General features: G+C 40.3%; 1 protein-coding gene across 1 annotated transcript in view; it reads left to right on the top strand.

Moving 5' to 3' along the window:
* The window catches only part of LOC113888441 (multidrug resistance-associated protein 4-like), a gene marked incomplete at its 5' end in the record, with an annotated part of 126,448 nt that overhangs the window by 24,949 nt on the left and 84,705 nt on the right, over window positions 1–16,794 (top strand). Inside the window, 1 exon segment of the mRNA XM_027535572.1 lies at window positions 4,063–4,142. Coding sequence (XP_027391373.1) covers window positions 4,063–4,142 — 80 coding nt within the window.

Here is a 16,794-nt window from a genome sequence, read left to right on the forward strand (position 1 = left end):
ATGATTGACAGGACCTGTTGAGTCAGGGATGTGACTGAAGGGAGGACAGGAGTAGCCTTGGCCTGGCCATCAATTAGCTGTGTGATCAAGGCCAAAGTAGGTAGATATTACTGGGCAGGCAAATCTCAAGGCAGGATGTTGTCATGGTTATAAGTATGGACTGTAGAACCAACTTCCTGGGTTTAGTCCTGGTGCTAGTTACTAATAGTAATAGCCAGTCATAGTTGTGTTAATACTTATGTGCTAGTTATTTAATTTCTCTGTGTCTTGATTTTCTTACCTGTAAAATGAGAATACTATTCACACACTTAGCAATATCTTGATGTTGTGGGCATTAAGCAGGTTAATGCATTATCACACAGCACATGGTCAGTGCCTAATGAACCTTAGTGAGGATGACCACATGGTGTCTGGGAACTTTCTCAATGGGAATAACCACTGCCCTTCCTGTTTCACAAGACTGTTGCAAGGATTAAATAAGACTGTTTAGGGCAGCACCTTGTACAGATTTATTCAACACATGTTGTTAGTGCAGGCACAGTGTGGAGCACAGGATGGCAAACTGCAAAGGCTCACACAATCTCATCTTATTATGAAGCTGGAGTGAGGAAGTGATTGAAAGAGTCTGTGCTATTATGGCTGTGATTTGCTCTACTTCACCTGTTAATGTGAAAACTATAGTAGTAAATTTGAGAGCATAAAGTGAGACTGCATTTCTGTTAAGACAGCCTCTGAGCTTCTGACCACAGTTGACCAGGCTGTTTATGACCTGTAGGCCTCTCCAGATGCTGATTTATTTATTATTCAAGGATTTGGAGCCATGTTTAAGTGTTCAAGGTCACTAACCCTGGAGCAGTGGGCATACCAGTGTGTATCTTTCCTCTCCCTCCTGTATCTATTATCAGAATTTCATTCCTTCAGGAAAATAGAAGCCCAAATAAAGTACTGCAAAGATAGGTCCAAAGGTTTAGGGGCATCAATTATTTACTCTTTTAGTGGTATATTAAATTGAACTCTTCCCTGTCTTTAATCTCAAAAGTAGAATTTGTAATAGATAATTTATGGTGGACTTTGTTTCTGGTATGCGATGTCATGAAGAGAGAACCACATATAGCAGTGTTACTGTTACTGAGTTCAAGCTCACTCTCCTCACCTCACAAAAGGACCAGTAAGACTCACAGAAGAGGTATTGAGGCAAGGAATAGCAACTTTATTTGGAAAGTTGGCAGACTGAGAAGAAGGCAGACTAATGTCTCAAAATAACCATACTATTGGGGTCTGGGTGCCTTTTTTTTTTTTTTTGAAAAAAGAAGGAAAGGAGGTGAGGAAGTAAAGTCAAAAGGCCATTAATCTTACAAAACAGGAGGGTATTTATTAATGTCTTCTTTTCTGCAGACCATCCACAGGTGCTGAGGGTCAGAAAGTCTCCCTGTAAGCTGAAAAAAAAACCCACTTTAGTTTAACATTCAGGCAGAGGGGCAGGGTTCCCTGACAAAAACAATGAAGGGCAAAGGCTAAAGTCAAAGAAATAGATCCAACGTGGAGTCAAAATTGGTTCTTCCCTATAACAGTTCTTTTAATGGGCACCTCTGTTATCTGGGGCCATTATCCTGTGCTTTCTCATCCTGAGTCTCCTCAGGGTGCCACTCTTGCAGGAGTGGCTGCAGGGTCCTGATGGCTGCAGCATCCTTTGTTTACTGATATGGTAGATGGCATTTTTAGTTCATACCAAGTATTTACTAGAAATTAGTTCTTATCATCTAATCCTATAGCCTTCAGTATAGACTGTTGTTGTGGATTCTGAGAAGGGAAATAAAATCAATGATAAGTTACCCTTAGTCATTTAGTGATATTTGTGTTTTCCTGCCTACATACCTCTGATCTTCGTAGATGCTTCTTCATAAGTCTGTACTAGTCACACTTGGTACATGTCTGAAAATAATGACTTATCCCAGTAGTAAACTCATAACTTGGAAATGGTTAGAATCCACAGTTTCCCAAAACGTGAGGTGCTGTGAACAATCTGGATGGAAAAAAGTACAGAGGGGTTATAATTATGTTAATTTAAAGAGTATCACTTGGAAACTTAATCTTGATAACTAAAGCAAAATTAGTGTAACAATTAGGATTAACTTAGATATTTTGCAACTGTTTGTTTACCAGTTTAGCACTTGGAATGAGTCTTAGATGGGATGGATCTAAAAGGAGGGAGCATTCTAAATCCACCGACCCTTCTTGATACAATGACAGTATTCCCCCATTCTTTTAAAAATCTGGACTCTATTTCAACTGCCCATACACTGCCATTTGGTGATATTTTTATTTCTCTTTAGGTATCATCCTATTGTCTCTTTCATTTTGCCACTGATATCAGCTTTTTTCATTTGAATTTGTAATATATTTGTTGTTTAATTGCTAAATCATGTCCAACTCTTTTGTGGTCCCATGGACTGTAGCCCGCCAGGCTCCTCTGTCCATGGAATTTTCCAGGCAAGAATACCGGAGTGAATGCCACTTCCTTCTCCAGGGGATCATCCCCACCCAGGGATTGAGCCCATGTCTCTTGTGTTTCCTGCATTGGCAGGTCGATTTTTTACCACTTAGCCATGATGAGAAGGACAATATGTCAAATATTTAATATATATACTTCTTTTAGATTTATTTATTTATTTTTAGTTGCATCGGGTCCTTGTTGCTGTGCTTGGGTTTTCTCCAGTTATGACAAGCAGGGGCTCCCCTTCATTGCAGAGCTTGGGCTTCTCATGTGGTGGCCTCTCTTCTTGAGGAGCTCAGGCTCTAGGTGCAGGGGCTTCAGTAGTTGTGGAACATAGGCTTAGTTACTCTGTGGCATGTGGGATCTTCCCGGACCAGGGATCGAACTTGTGTCCCCTGCACTAGGGACACTGTACCACAGGGAAGTTCCTAAATATATACACTTCAAAAGTATGTTTTTATTTGTTTATAAATTGTTTCTTTGAAAGCTTCTATCAGGGAAAAAATGAGTAATATCTTTTTTTTTTTAGTAATATCTTTTTTTATTAATTAATTTATTTTACTTTACAATATTGTATTGGTTTTGCCATACATTGACTTGAATCCACCATGAGTGTACATGTGTTCCCTATTCTGAACCCCCCACCCACCTCCCTCTCCATCACATCCCTCTGGATCCTCCCACTGCACCAGCCTGGAGCACCCTGTATCATGCATCAAACCTAGACTGGCGATTCGTTTCACATATGATATTTTACATGTTTCAATGCCATTCTCCCTTATCATCCCACCCTTGCCCTCTCCCACAGAGTCCAAAAGACTGTTCAATACATCTGTGCCTCTTTTGCTGTCTTGCATACAGGGTTATCATTACCTTCTTTCTAAATTCCATATATTTGCATTCAGTTCAGTTCAGTTAAGTTCAGTCACTCAGTCGTGTCTGACTCTTTGCAAGCCCAAGCATGCTGGGCCTCCCAGTCCATCACCAACTCCCGGAGTTCACTCAAACTCATGTCCATTGAGTAGGTGATGCCATCCAGACATCTCATCCTCTGTCGTCCCCTTCTCCTGCCCCCAGTCCCTCCCAGCATCAGAGTCTTTTCCAATGAGTCAACTCTTCGCATGAGGTGGCCAAAGTATTGGAGTTTCAGCTTTAGTATCAGTCCTTCCAATGAAAACCCAGGACTAATCTCCTTTAGGATGGACTGGTTGGATCTCCTTGCAGTGCAAGGGACTCTGAAGAGTCTTCTCCAACACCTCAGTTCAAAAGCATCAATTCTTTGGTGCTCAGCTTTCTTCACAGTCCAACTCTCACATCCATGCATGACCAGTGGAAAAACCATAGCCTTGACTAGACGAACCTTGGTTGGCAAAGTCATGTCTCTGCTTTTGAATATGCTATCTAGGTTGGTCATAACTTTCCTTCCAAGGAGTAAGCATCTTTTAATTTCATGGCTGCAGTCACCATCTGCAGTGATTTTGGAGCCCCCAAAAATAAAGTCTGACACTGTTTAGTATACTGTATTGGTGTTTTTCTTAAATGAGTAATATCTTGTCCTATTCTTGTAGGAAGAATTTTAAATCGTTTCTCCAAAGACATTGGGCATATGGATGACTTGCTGCCTTTGATATTTCAAGATTTCATCCAGGTAATTCACCAGTCTTGTCAGAGTTCTCCCAGGGAGTAGCAGAGTGCCTGTTCCTCAAGGCCTTTTCACAGGGACTTAGGGTGGGCCTTTCAGCCTGGCGATGTATTATTACCTTCAGCAAAGGTCGTGTTTTGTAAGAGAAAGGTGCGGCTGTGATTGGGAGGCTGAGTTAACATGAGTGGCTCCACAGTCACGTCAAGGTTGGTCTGAAGCAGCGACAGGTTGGGTAAGTGGTTCTCCCTCTACGTTCCAGGTGTCTGGCTAGGATTCCCTTTACTGTGAGCACGTTTCATAACAGAAACAGTCACCTCTCATGGAAAGATAGACTAGATGAGCTAAATTATGTATCGTATTACCACAGAAGCCAAGTATTTATTGCACCATTTTTTTTTTTTTTTTGGATAGGGTCAAATGTGATGGCTTAGAAAAGATTAGTAACAATAAGGTGAAAATAATACTTGATCAAGGACAATAAAGGGCAGTTATTGATACAAAGAGTTTAATCCAGTAATTTAATTAAAGGATCAAAGTTATCTCAGAAAATGTCTTCTTTGTTTTTGCAGGCAGTTTTTCTTTTCACATGTTGAAGTCTCTGTTTTAACATATCTTTAAAAAAAAAAAAAAAAAACCTGGCAGAAATACCCACAGGAATGCTTCTATCCGGCCTTTGTTTATTCTGTGAACTTGAGGTTCTAAGGAATGTTGCTGGGTCATCTCAGCTCTTGTTTTCTCATTCAGTATCATTGCTCACCTGGGGTGTTTTCTCTGTTATTCCTGTCTGCTTTTCAGTGATTCAAGCTATGTGACTTTCTAAGTGTTTATTTTGTAAATGAAATGCATTTATCAAAAGCTGCACACAGAAATGGAGAAGGCAATGGCACTCCACTCCAGTACTCTTGCCTGGAAAATCCCATGGATGGAGGAGTCTGGTAGGCTTCAGTCCATGGGTTCACTAAGAGTCAGACATGACCGGGCGACTTCACTTTCACTTTTCACTTTCATGCATTGGAGAAGGAGATGGCAACCCACTCCAGTGTTCTTGCCTGGAGAATCCCAGGGGCAGGAGAGCCAGGTGGGCTGATGTCTGTGGGGTCGCACAGAGTCGGACACGACTGAAGTGACTTAGCAGCAACACACAGAAATGCAGCAATGAATATCTGAATGCAAACAGCACAACCTGTGGGCAAAGGTTTCCACTATTTACCAATGAGAAGTAAGCTGAGACTCAGAGGCAGAGGACTTTTACTGCAAAGATATATGTGCTTTTTTTTTTTTTTTTTTTTTTATGGAAACTCATTTTATAAAGGTGTCCTCTTGGCTTTAGCTACATTACTTATCCCCAGAAGCAGTCTTTCAGTAAAGCAGTATCACATCTTGACAGTGATTGTTAATTACTTTAAAAAGACTTTGTGAAAGGTTCTGTTCCTTTGCTACTATAAACTAGGTCAAGGTTGGGTTTCCAAAGCTGGCTGGCTTGCTGTGTGCTTGGCACATGGTTAATTGGCCCTTATAATCAGAATCCATCACATATTTTTTGCATGACCTAAAGACGGATAGGAACAGATGCTATCTGGTTTCAGGATAAACATTCTTAGTCATGTGAGGAGAGAAAATTTCAGTCTCAGTGATTTCTAATCCCAGCTTTTCCACTTATAGTTCTATTATCTTGAAGTCCAGGTCCTCCAGGTGGAGGCGTCCTAAAGGTCATTGAAAGTTAGAGTCTGGTATTTGAGGGAGAGACCTGGAATGGCACCAGTGTATTCTTCACTGAGAGGGTAGTAGTTAAATCTGTGAAGATGGATAAGATTGCCCAGAGAGAGTGAGGCATGTTTAGGGACCAAGATCAGAACCTTTTGGAAGCCTTGATATTTAGAAAGCTGACAGAGGAGGCAAGCAGAGGAGACACACAGTGAACAGCAAGGAATGAGAGGAGGAGACAGGGTGGAGACCTGATAAAGGACAGGTCTGCTCAATGCAAAGGAGAAGGTGAGCCTACGGAGAGTTGTTGTTTGATTTGGAATCAGGAGGTGTTGGTGACCCAAGAAGCAGGTTCCAGATGTGAGGAGGCCAGAGTGCAAAAGGCTGAGAATCCAGGAGATGTGGAGGGACTTGAGGTGAAGACAGGCTACTCCTGGAAGGGGTTTGAATGAAGCGGGAGAGAGGCCCATCTGGAATGTAGGGTCTAAGGAGGTGTTGCTGGCTGTTTGGGTTTGTAATTTGAGTTGGGGGTATGTGTGAGGTGGTGGGTTGTATTCTCTCTCTCTCTCCTTCTGTTCAACAAATAGGGATTATAGTTGAGACCCTGAGGTACAAGGGTGAGCGGGCACAAAGCCCTCTTCCAGGACCCCCAGGGGAGGGAAAACAAAGTGAAAGTCACTCATTCATGTCCAACTCTTTGTGACCCCATGAACTATACAGTCCTTGGAATTTTCCAGGCCAGAATACTGGAGTGGGCAGCCTATCCCTTCTCCAGGGGAATCTTCCTTATCTAGAAATCAAACTTGGGTCTCCTGCATTGAAGGCAGATTCTTTACCAACTGAGCTACAAGGAAAGCCCAAGAATACTGGAATGGATAGCTTATCCCTTCTCCAGGGGATCTTCCCTACCCAAGAATCAAACTGGGGTCTCCTGCATTGCAGGCAGATGCTTTACCAACTGAGCTATCAGGGAAACCCAGGGAAAGGAACCACATAGAAACTCACCTCTTGCTGCCTTTGGAATCTGAATTGTGCAAGTACCTTGGAGGAAGTCCTGAAAGGCAAACTGGATGTGGGAGCTGGAGCAGTTAGGGAGTCTGGTCCAGGAAGTGGGTGGAGTTCCTATGAAGTGACCTTTCATCCCAGAGGAAAGGAAAATGCTCCTGTGTGTGGTGGAACAGGAGGTGCTGCCAGAAGCTCAGTTCCTATGTGGGAAGCAGTCTTTTCTCTCTGTCATTACTGAGAGTGGGGTCAGGAAGGGGCTTGTTCAGCTTTTTTGAAGGGGCTGTTTCAAAGGATGCAGTTAGTGTCAAGTGGGTTGGACTCATTCCTGATGATTCTGATCAGCCTTGGTATATTTTATAAACCTTGGAAAATACTTGATTAGTTTCATGTTTATTACATCTAAAGGGTTTATTCCATATACTTTTCCTTATCTAATTCCTTCTCATTCTCTTAAATGAAATCTCAGGTAATTTGTTTAATGCCGGGGTCCAGCCCCGGTGGATCCAGGGAATTCGAAGCGGGGACGGCGTTGGCGAGGATCAGGAAACAACTGCTTAATTAAATGTTAATTAAGGATATAAAGAGTAATAGAATGAGGATAGCTCAGTGAGGAAATTCAGTGGAGAAAAGAGGCTGACATAAGGATAGCTCAGTAGGAAAATTCAGTGAAGAAAAGAGGCTGAACAATTCAGCCAGAAGGTAAGAGAAAGAACGACATGGGGAGACCAAGTTTCGGTGAACAAGGCCCGCACTTTTTTTTCCAAAGTAGTTTTTATACCTTAAGTTATGCATAGAGGATAATGGGGGAAGGGGTAGAGTCATGCAGCAAGCCAGGCTTTCTTCCTGCAAACTTATCATATGCAAAAGCTTAGGTGATTTGCATCATCTTCTGGCCCAGAGGCCTGTTAACATTTTAAGACCCTTTCTTCAGAAAACTTATTTCTCTCTAAAGGTGATTGCTCAGGAGCCACCCTCCAAAAGCATTAGATAAAGTTGCATTCCTACAGAGCAAAGGTGTGGTGGGCTATAACAAGAAAAAGAATTAACTCAAGGGTCCAAGGTTACAAACATTAAAGCTACTACTTACACCAATTATATTAATCAATACACTGCCAGGGACACAGCAGGTAAGGGATATGGAAACTTAGCAGCAAACATTGGCCCAACAAGTGAAAATCCCTTCACCAATACAATTTCTAATCAATCTTTTAACTGCTCAAAGGAATCTGTATTTAGACAGTTTAGAACATCTCATGCCTCTCACAGTTGGGAGGCTCTGAGCAATCACATGTGGCCAGAAAAACCTATTCAGGCAGGCTAGAGGACTTCCAAAGGAGTTTGTAGGTTGAAACACTGTCATACCCAGGAATTATTAACTGGAGCTGTAAGCTAACTCTTTTTTCAGAGAGAGGTAGTGGGGGACAGCCCCCCGTAAAGTCAGAGGTGTAGGTGAAAGCACAAAGCAGAAAGTAGGCAGACTCTGGTTTTGGGGGTAGATGCTCGAGAATTTCCAGGGAGACTCCTGAGGCTTGATCCCGCCTTTGCGTATGCCAAGCCTCCTTCCTCAAGACCTTTGCCAGGGGCGGAGCTCGCTCCCCGCAGTTTAATATTTTGTATTAGTGATGGCAAGTGTGAAAACCCTGGATTCTGACTAGTGCATCCACACTTCAGGACAGTCCATCCCCTCAAGTGATGTCATTCAGAGACAACATCCCAAAAGAGGGGTGATTACAAGTTTGTACACCATTGTGTACCCTGACTCTTATAACAACAGATGTCTTGCCTGTTCAGTCACATTATAGTTATTGACAAAGGGAGCTGTTCACAATTCCAAAGGAAGAAGAAAGGTAGCATTAAAAAAAAAAATCCAATTTGTATAATTGTTCTTGGTGGCTCAGATGGTAAAGAATCCACCTGCAATGTGGGAGACCTGGATTCCATCCCTGGGTTGGGAAGATCCTCTGGAGGAGGGCATGGCAACCTGCTCCAGTATTCTTGCCTGGAGAATCCGCATGGACAGAGGAGCCTGGTGGGCTACAGTCCCTTGGGTTGCAAAGAGTCAGACATGATTGAGCGACTAAGCACAGCACTTGATAATCATTTACGATGTCAACAGCTTCAAAGTGCCCTGGAGTGAGGAAGCATGCAGTCTCCCTTTTGAAGCTTGAGTCCTGGATCACCCTCTTACCATCTCTGCCACGCAAAAACAACATGTCCTGTCTGTAAAACAGGGAAAATAATACCAACTTTATAAGGTTTATTGGGGAGACAAAATGAATTTGTTTTAATAAAATTCTTAGCACAAAAGCTAACTGCATCTTTTTTTCTGATTTGAGCACCAAATCAGATCAATTTAGTTCAATTGCTCCATAATGTCCAACTCTTTGCAACCCCTGAACTGCAGCATGGCAGGCTTCCCTGTCCATCATCAACCCCCAGAGCTTGCTGAAACTTATGTCCATTGAGTCGGTGATTGCCATCCAACCATCTCATCCTCTGTAGTCCCCTTTTCTTCCTGCCTTCAATCTTTCCCAGCATCAGGGTCTTTTCCAATGAGTCAGCTCTTTGCATCAGGTGGCCAAAGGATTGGAGTTTCAGCTTCAGCATCAGTCCTTCCAATGAATATTCAGGACAGATTTCCTTTAGGATGGACTACTTGGATCTCTTTATTGTCCAAGGGACTCTCAAGAGTCTTCTCCAACACTGCAGTTCAAAAGCATCAATTCTCCAGGCACTCAGCTTTCTTTATAGTCCAACTCTCACATTCATACATGACTACTGGAAAAACCATTGTTTTGACTAGATGGACCTTTGTAGGCAAAGTAATGTCTCTGCTTTTTAATATGCTGTCTATGTGGGTCCTAGCTTTTCTTCCAAGGAGCAAGTGACTTTTAATTTCATGGATACAGTCACCATCTCCAGTGATTTTGGAGCCCAAGAAAATAAAATCTCTCATTATTTCCCCATATATTTGCCAGGAAGTGATGGGATCAAATGCATGATCTTAGACATCTGAATGTTGAGTTTTAAGCCAACTTTTTCACTCTCTTTTTTAACTTTCATCAAGAGGCTCTTTAGTTCTTCACATTCTGCCATAAGTCAAGGCTATATATTATCACCCTGCTTATTTAAATTACATGCTGTGTACATCATGCAAAATGCCAAGGTGAATAAAGCACAAGCTGGAATCAAGATTGCCGGGAGAAATATCAATAATCTCAGATATGCAGATGTGCACTAAATAATGCATCATTATTTTAAAACACCAAATGTATTTTTAAGTAGGAGAAATAGTCTGCTAAAGGCATGATGTTGAATTAAAATTATTGTGACACACAGTTTTCAGGCTCATAAATATTACCTCATGAGTTTGCATTACATAGATTCTAGGCTTTGCAATCCTTGAAGACTTAAATGGACACTTTCCCATGAAGACTCACAGAATAAAAATCAACCATTCTCAAAACAGACCATTGAGCACAAAATAGTTCAAATTAATATAATTTTCATACAGTTCGCCAAAGTGCCAGATAACACTGGGAAATACTAGAGATCTCTTCAAATAATTAGAGATACCAAGGGAACATTTCATGCAAAGATGGGGATAATAAAGTACAGAATGGCAAGGACCTAACAGAAGCAGAAGATATTAAGAAGAGGTGGCAAGAATACACAGGAGAACTACACAAAAAAGATCTTCATGACTCAGACAACCATGACGGTGTGTTCATTCACCTAGAGGCAAACATTCTGGAGTGTGAAGTCAAGTTGGTCTTAAGAAGCATTACTGCATACAAAGCTAGTGAAGGTGATGGAATTCCTGTTGAGATATTTCAAGTCCTAAAAGGTGATGCTGTGAAAGTGCTGCACTCAATATGCCAGCAAACTTGGAAAACTCAGCAGTGGCTACAGGACTGGAAAAGGCCACCTTCCATTCAAATCCCAAAGAAGGGCAATGCCAAAGAATGTTCAAACTACAATGCAGTTGCACTCATTTCACTTGCCAGCAAGGTAAGGCTCAAAATCCCTCAAGCTAGGCTTTACTAGTACGTGAATGAGAACGTCCAGATGTACAAGATTTAGAAAAGGCAGTGGAACCAGAGATTAAATTGCCAACAACTGTTGAATCATAGGAAAAGCAAGGGAATTACAGAAAAACATCTACTTTTTTGTTGACTACATTAAAGCATTTGACTGTGTGGATCACAACAAAGTGTGGAAAAATTCTTAAAGAGGTGGGAATACCAGACCACTTTACCAGCTTTCTGAGAAATTTATATGCAGGTCAAGAAGCAACAGAATCAGACATGAAACAACAGACTGGTTCAAAATTGGGAAAGGGGTATGTCAAAGCTGTGTAATGTCACCCTGCTTATTTAAATTATATGCAGAGTACATCATGTGAGATGCTGGGCTGGATGAATCACAAGCTGGAATCAAGGTTGCCGGAAGTATCAACAGCCTCAGATATCCAGATGATACCACATAATGGCAGAAAGCAAAGAGGAACTAAAGAGCCTCTTGATGAAGTTGAAAGAAGAGAATGAAAAAGCTGGCTTAAAACTCAACATTCAAAAAACTAAGATCATGGTGTTTGGTCCCATCACTTCATGGCAAATAGATGGGGTAAAAGTGGTTACAGTGACAGATTTTATTTTCTTGGGTTGCAAAATCACTTGTGGCTCCTCACGCACAACATACATTTTGAGATAACATTGGCTCAAGGTGTTTTCCTGGGCCATAAAATGATTGACATGAATCTTGAAGAAAGGTAGGTTTCCAAGCAAAGACATAGTCTCATTAACATAGCTTAAGAGAATATTTGCATGAGTAAAACATACTGGTTTGTCAAGTCTGTTCTGAGTCTTAGGCAGAACTGAGTTGAAGACAGAGCCCAGGTAAATACATAGTTCATTATCATAGCTTAAGAAAAGCATTTCCATAAGAAAAATGCATTGGTTAGCTCAAGGTTTGAGTAAAGTTCTGGTGGAACTAGGTGTCTTAGTGGCAACACAGAACTTTAAAAGAAACCTCCTTTTAATTTTGTATAGAGAAGGAAAAAAAAAAAAAATCTGACACTTGTAGTTTGTTTCTTCCTGCCCTTTAAGAGAGAGAGAGAGAAAAAATGTCTGACACTTAGCAGCCTATTTCCTCCCTTTGGAGACCCCTAGCCTTCCTGCCTGTTACCTTCTCATGTGTACCTTTATTGGCTCTTATGACTTATGATTTTGTATCCTAAGAAGTCTTTATCTTTAGAAGCATGAAGATATTTTCCTGTTGTTCTAGTTTTTTTTTTTTTTTTAAGAAACTGATACATTTTGCATTAATTTTTACATATCAAAGTGTATTTAGTTGTGAGGTTTATTTTTCCCAGTTATTCTAGCCAAGTTTGTTAACGACTTTTATACACTGAATTGGCACCTTGATTTAAAATCATTTGTCTATATGTGAGGAAGTCTGTGTCTGGGTCTTTGTTTTGTTCCACAAATCTTTTTGGTTCAATTTATTCCTGAATACTTGATGAGTTCAGTTCAAGTGAGTTCCGTTCAGTCACTCAGTCAAGTCCAACTCTTTGTCACCCCATGGGCTGAAGCATTCCAGGCTTTCCTGTCCCTAACCAACTCCCAGAGCTTGCTTAAACTCATGTGCTTTGAATCAGTGATGCCATCCAACCATCTCATTCTCTGTATTCCCCTTCTCCTCCTGCTGTCAATCTTTCCCAGCATCAGGGTCTTTTCAAATGAGTCAGTTCTTCACATCAGGTGGCCAAAGCATTGAAGTTTCAGCTGCAACATCAGTCCTTCCAATGAGTATTCAGGACTGATTTCCTTTAGGGTTGACTGATTTGATCTCCTTGCTGTCCAAGGGACTCTGAAGAGTCTTCTCCAACACCAGAGTTCAAAAGCATCCATTTGAATGCAAAGAAAAAATACCATTTTCAAATGTTCATTGCTAGTATATAGAAAGCAATTGATTTATTAGAGAATTCACTTTGCATTTCCTGGAGTTGGTGGTGTTTTCTAAAATTCTATAGGATTTTGTACATATACAATCATGTCAGCTACTTGTCTGTTGTTAACAAGAATGTAAGTAATTTGGAAGCTAGAGGCAAACAGATCATATATTCAAACTGTTCTTTTGAGAGTGTTATAGTCACGTGTTCTGGGAAACAAACTCACTCAGAATGACGATGCAGATAGTGGAGTGCAGTTTATTACACCGGCGGGCCTGTTGCAGGAAGGGGGACCCCTTCCAGGGCCGGAAACTGGGCTCTTGTCTAACACTTGGAAATGAATTATCCAAGGAGACACATGTGCTGACAGAGCAAGAGATTTTACTGGGAAAGGGCACCCAGGTGGAGAGCAGTAGGGTAAGGGAACCCAGGAGAACTGCTCTGCCACGTGGCTCACAATGTCGGGTTTTATGGTGATGGGATTAGTTTCCGGGTGGTCTTTGACCAATCATTCTAATTCAGAGTCTTTCCTGGTGGTGCACACATTGCTTAGCCAAGATGGATGCCAATGAGAGGGATTCTGGGAAGTGGACAGACATGCGGTGTCTCCTTTAGACCTTTCCCGAGCTCTTCTGTTTGGTGGTGGCTTATTAGTTCCGTATTCCTTATCAGGATCTCCTGTCATAAAACAACTTATGCAAATGGTTACTATGGTACCTGGCCAGGGTGGGCAGTTTCAATCAGTGTGCTTCCCCTAACAACCCCCCTCTGAAAGACTTCATACTCAAGATATTTCTTGGGAATTGGGGCGGAGGTCTCTTTCTTCTGTAACTTCTTCCTCCTGTGCATGGGGGTAGGCCTGCCTAGCAGAACAGAAGTCTCTCTCTCTACCTGATTTAAGTTGGGGTGTTCCACATCTGAAACCAGCTTCCACCCTTGTAGTAACAGCAATTTAGTTTGAAACTGTTGGCCTATCTCAGAGATGAAATCTCCTTGAAGTGCCAGGTCCAGACTGGGTTTCAGGCCTATTCTTCTAAAAAGAAATGAGATTTACTTTGTTTACTAAATTCCAGTTATCACTCCTCCAACTACTTCTAATTGGGTCTGTTACACCATAATGGCAGACCAAGGGATTGAGATTTTAATTATACAAGACTCAGATCTAGAACTTGGAACTCAGAAATACTTCCAATTCAGTGTCTATACTACAAGCCGAGGCAGTCCTATGCTCCATTTTGACAGGAAGTTATCATAGTCATAGTTGCCTAGTTCCCTAAATTAAAACTGAGTAGAACTCTTTGGAGCTCTGGAGTAGAGATCAGTTCTGTGTTCTCCATTTCTTGTCTGTAGTATATAGGCTTCATTCAGCCTCCTTGACCTTCCCTGAGTTCCAAAGGGTGGATTCAAACAATTGGTAATCAGGGAAGGGAGGGGATACAGAAGCAGGAGAAACAATCAAAGGTTGGTACAGCTTCCAGACAGAGTCCTGGTTCCTATTCAAAGAAATATGCATAACAATGTCTTTGAGCCCCCAAACCAGGTGGAGGATGGTAACTTCAGACTGAACACAAGATTCCTGGAGCACAGTTCTATTGCCTCACCACCAACCAATCAAAAAGGGTCACAAACCCTGCAACCCTCACCCCAAATGTTGCCTTCTGTTTCCAGGGAGCAGAGATGACCATCCTGTTAGGTCTCCTGTAAGTACCTGGTAAAAAAGTCCTTCCATCTAGGTTGGAGACAGTCCCTTAAATTATGTCTTTTTCCAGTCCTGGTTGCAGGTCATGAGGCATCTGATCTTCATCCAAAGATAGATTACTGAGATAAGCTTCAGAAACAAACTTAGGGTGTTCTTTAAGAATTCAATTAAATTTTACATTAATATCACATAACAGCAAATAACTATCTAAGAGATGAGTCTTACTAGATGCAGACCTCCATTAACAAACTGGGATTTAACATTTTTTTTGAAATATCTTTTTCTCCCTAAAGTTACCCTCATTTTTATCAAATATAACCAAATTAAGGCTAGTTTGTTTGCAAAATAGGTCTGTTCTCCCTAATTTAGTCTGATGATTTATATGACCATAATTGATTATAGACTTTTTATTTTGCTGAAACATTTATAGAGTCTCAGACTGAACTTTTAAAATAAAACAGGGCTGGGAAACTCACACCAAAGGCTTATCAAAGATTTTGCCTAACAAATCTAGGTGAATTCTTCCCTTTTTAAGGTCTCAAAAATTCCTTGAGATTTTTGTACCTGTGCAATAATTTTCCTAACTCATTTGATAAACTTACTGGAAACCTAAGAATTTCAAATTTCTGGAGGAGTCAGAGAGAAAATATAATTATTTTGTTTATAACATTTAATTTCACCAAAGTATTGTCATAATTAGTTTGAGAGGAAGGTTTCTCCTACTCACTGAAAAACTGTAATTTTTCAGATAGAAACCATAAAAGTTATAAGCATATTCAGTCCTTTTGTTGACTTTTGTGAAGTCATCAGGTTTTCCATTAGAATACCAGGACATATCAGAATGTTAAGAACTCCATATAATTTCTAGGATATCCGTATTAGTAATTTTACCATACATTATAACATGAGCGGATTTATTACTCATTTGATAATCTTTTTCATGTAATTTAACCAACCAAATAAACACAGTTTAACATCTCTCTTTGGGATGATTCAGGGGCCCTCTGAAGCACCCCAAAGTTAGCTAGAGGTCAAAGGAACTTCAAAAGAATTCGATTTAGGAAGATTTATCAAAAAGATCAGTTAAAAGCGTTTAGAACATTTGGTCAGATTTAGTCAATGTTGATGGGAATATCATTTAGCTTGTTGATATGTCACAATGGGCATAAATACCAGGGCTCAAGGTCTAGTGAAAGTCAGTTCCGCCATCTTGGACCTAGTTGACTCTAACCAGTTTTCTTATGGTGTGTCATTTCTAACAAAATCCATTTATCTAACTAATTGTAATCCAATTTTAGAAAATCCTGATCATGCATAACTCTTTAGTATTTTTTCCACCTTTTTGTTTCTTTTTTTTTTAATACTGAAAACACACTTCTTACTTTCATTTAGCAACCAAGAACTAACTTTTATATTAGCATTTTATAGATTGCTGAGTATAAATACCAGTGATAATTTCTAAAACTCTTGCTTTCTTAGAACATTTTAGGATGTCCCCAAACATTATTCATTTATAGTCCCAAATCTCTTTAGTTTCTCTGTAAAAGGAAATTAGTGTTTAATAGTAAATGTTTCAAAATCTTATTTTATTTGGAAATGACTTAACTATTCAATAGACTTCCAACACTTAGCACACTTAGCACAAACTTTTGAAATTTAAGTTATGCCAATCTGGAGAGACTATTTTAGACAGATATTTCTAAAGAATAATTATTCTTAATAGAGTTATATAAAAGCTCATATCGCATTTACATTTTTTAGAAGTTTCTTCACTCGAGGTAATTTCCTTGTTGACAAACTTGTAACATATATAATATTTAACTTATATTAAACCTAGGTACAATGAAAATATCCTACTTAATGTTAATTACTCTAAGACATGTCTATATGAGATAGGTCAACAAACAAACATTAATATCAGGTATTTAATAGTGAATATTTCCCAGTTCACATGACCTGGAATTTATTGTTTAATTTGGAATTATTTGATTTGCTGGGAGAAATATCAATAACCTCAGATATGCAGATGACACCACCCTTATGGCAGAAAGTGAAGAGGAACTAAAAAGCCCCTTGATGAATGTGAAAGAGGAGAGTGAAAAGGTTGGCTTAAAGCTCAACATTCAGAAAACGAAGATCATGGCATCTGGTCCCACCACTTCATGGGAAATAGATGGGGAAACAGTGGAAACAGTGTCAGGCTTTATTTTTTGGGGCTCCAAAACCACTGCAGATGGTGACTGCAGCCATGAAATTAAAAGACGTTTACTCCTTGGAAGAAAAGTTATGACCAACCT

Source organism: Bos indicus x Bos taurus, unplaced genomic scaffold (genome assembly GCF_003369695.1).
Source record: "Bos indicus x Bos taurus breed Angus x Brahman F1 hybrid unplaced genomic scaffold, Bos_hybrid_MaternalHap_v2.0 SuperScaffold_100135, whole genome shotgun sequence".
NCBI lineage: Eukaryota > Metazoa > Chordata > Mammalia > Artiodactyla > Bovidae > Bos > Bos indicus x Bos taurus.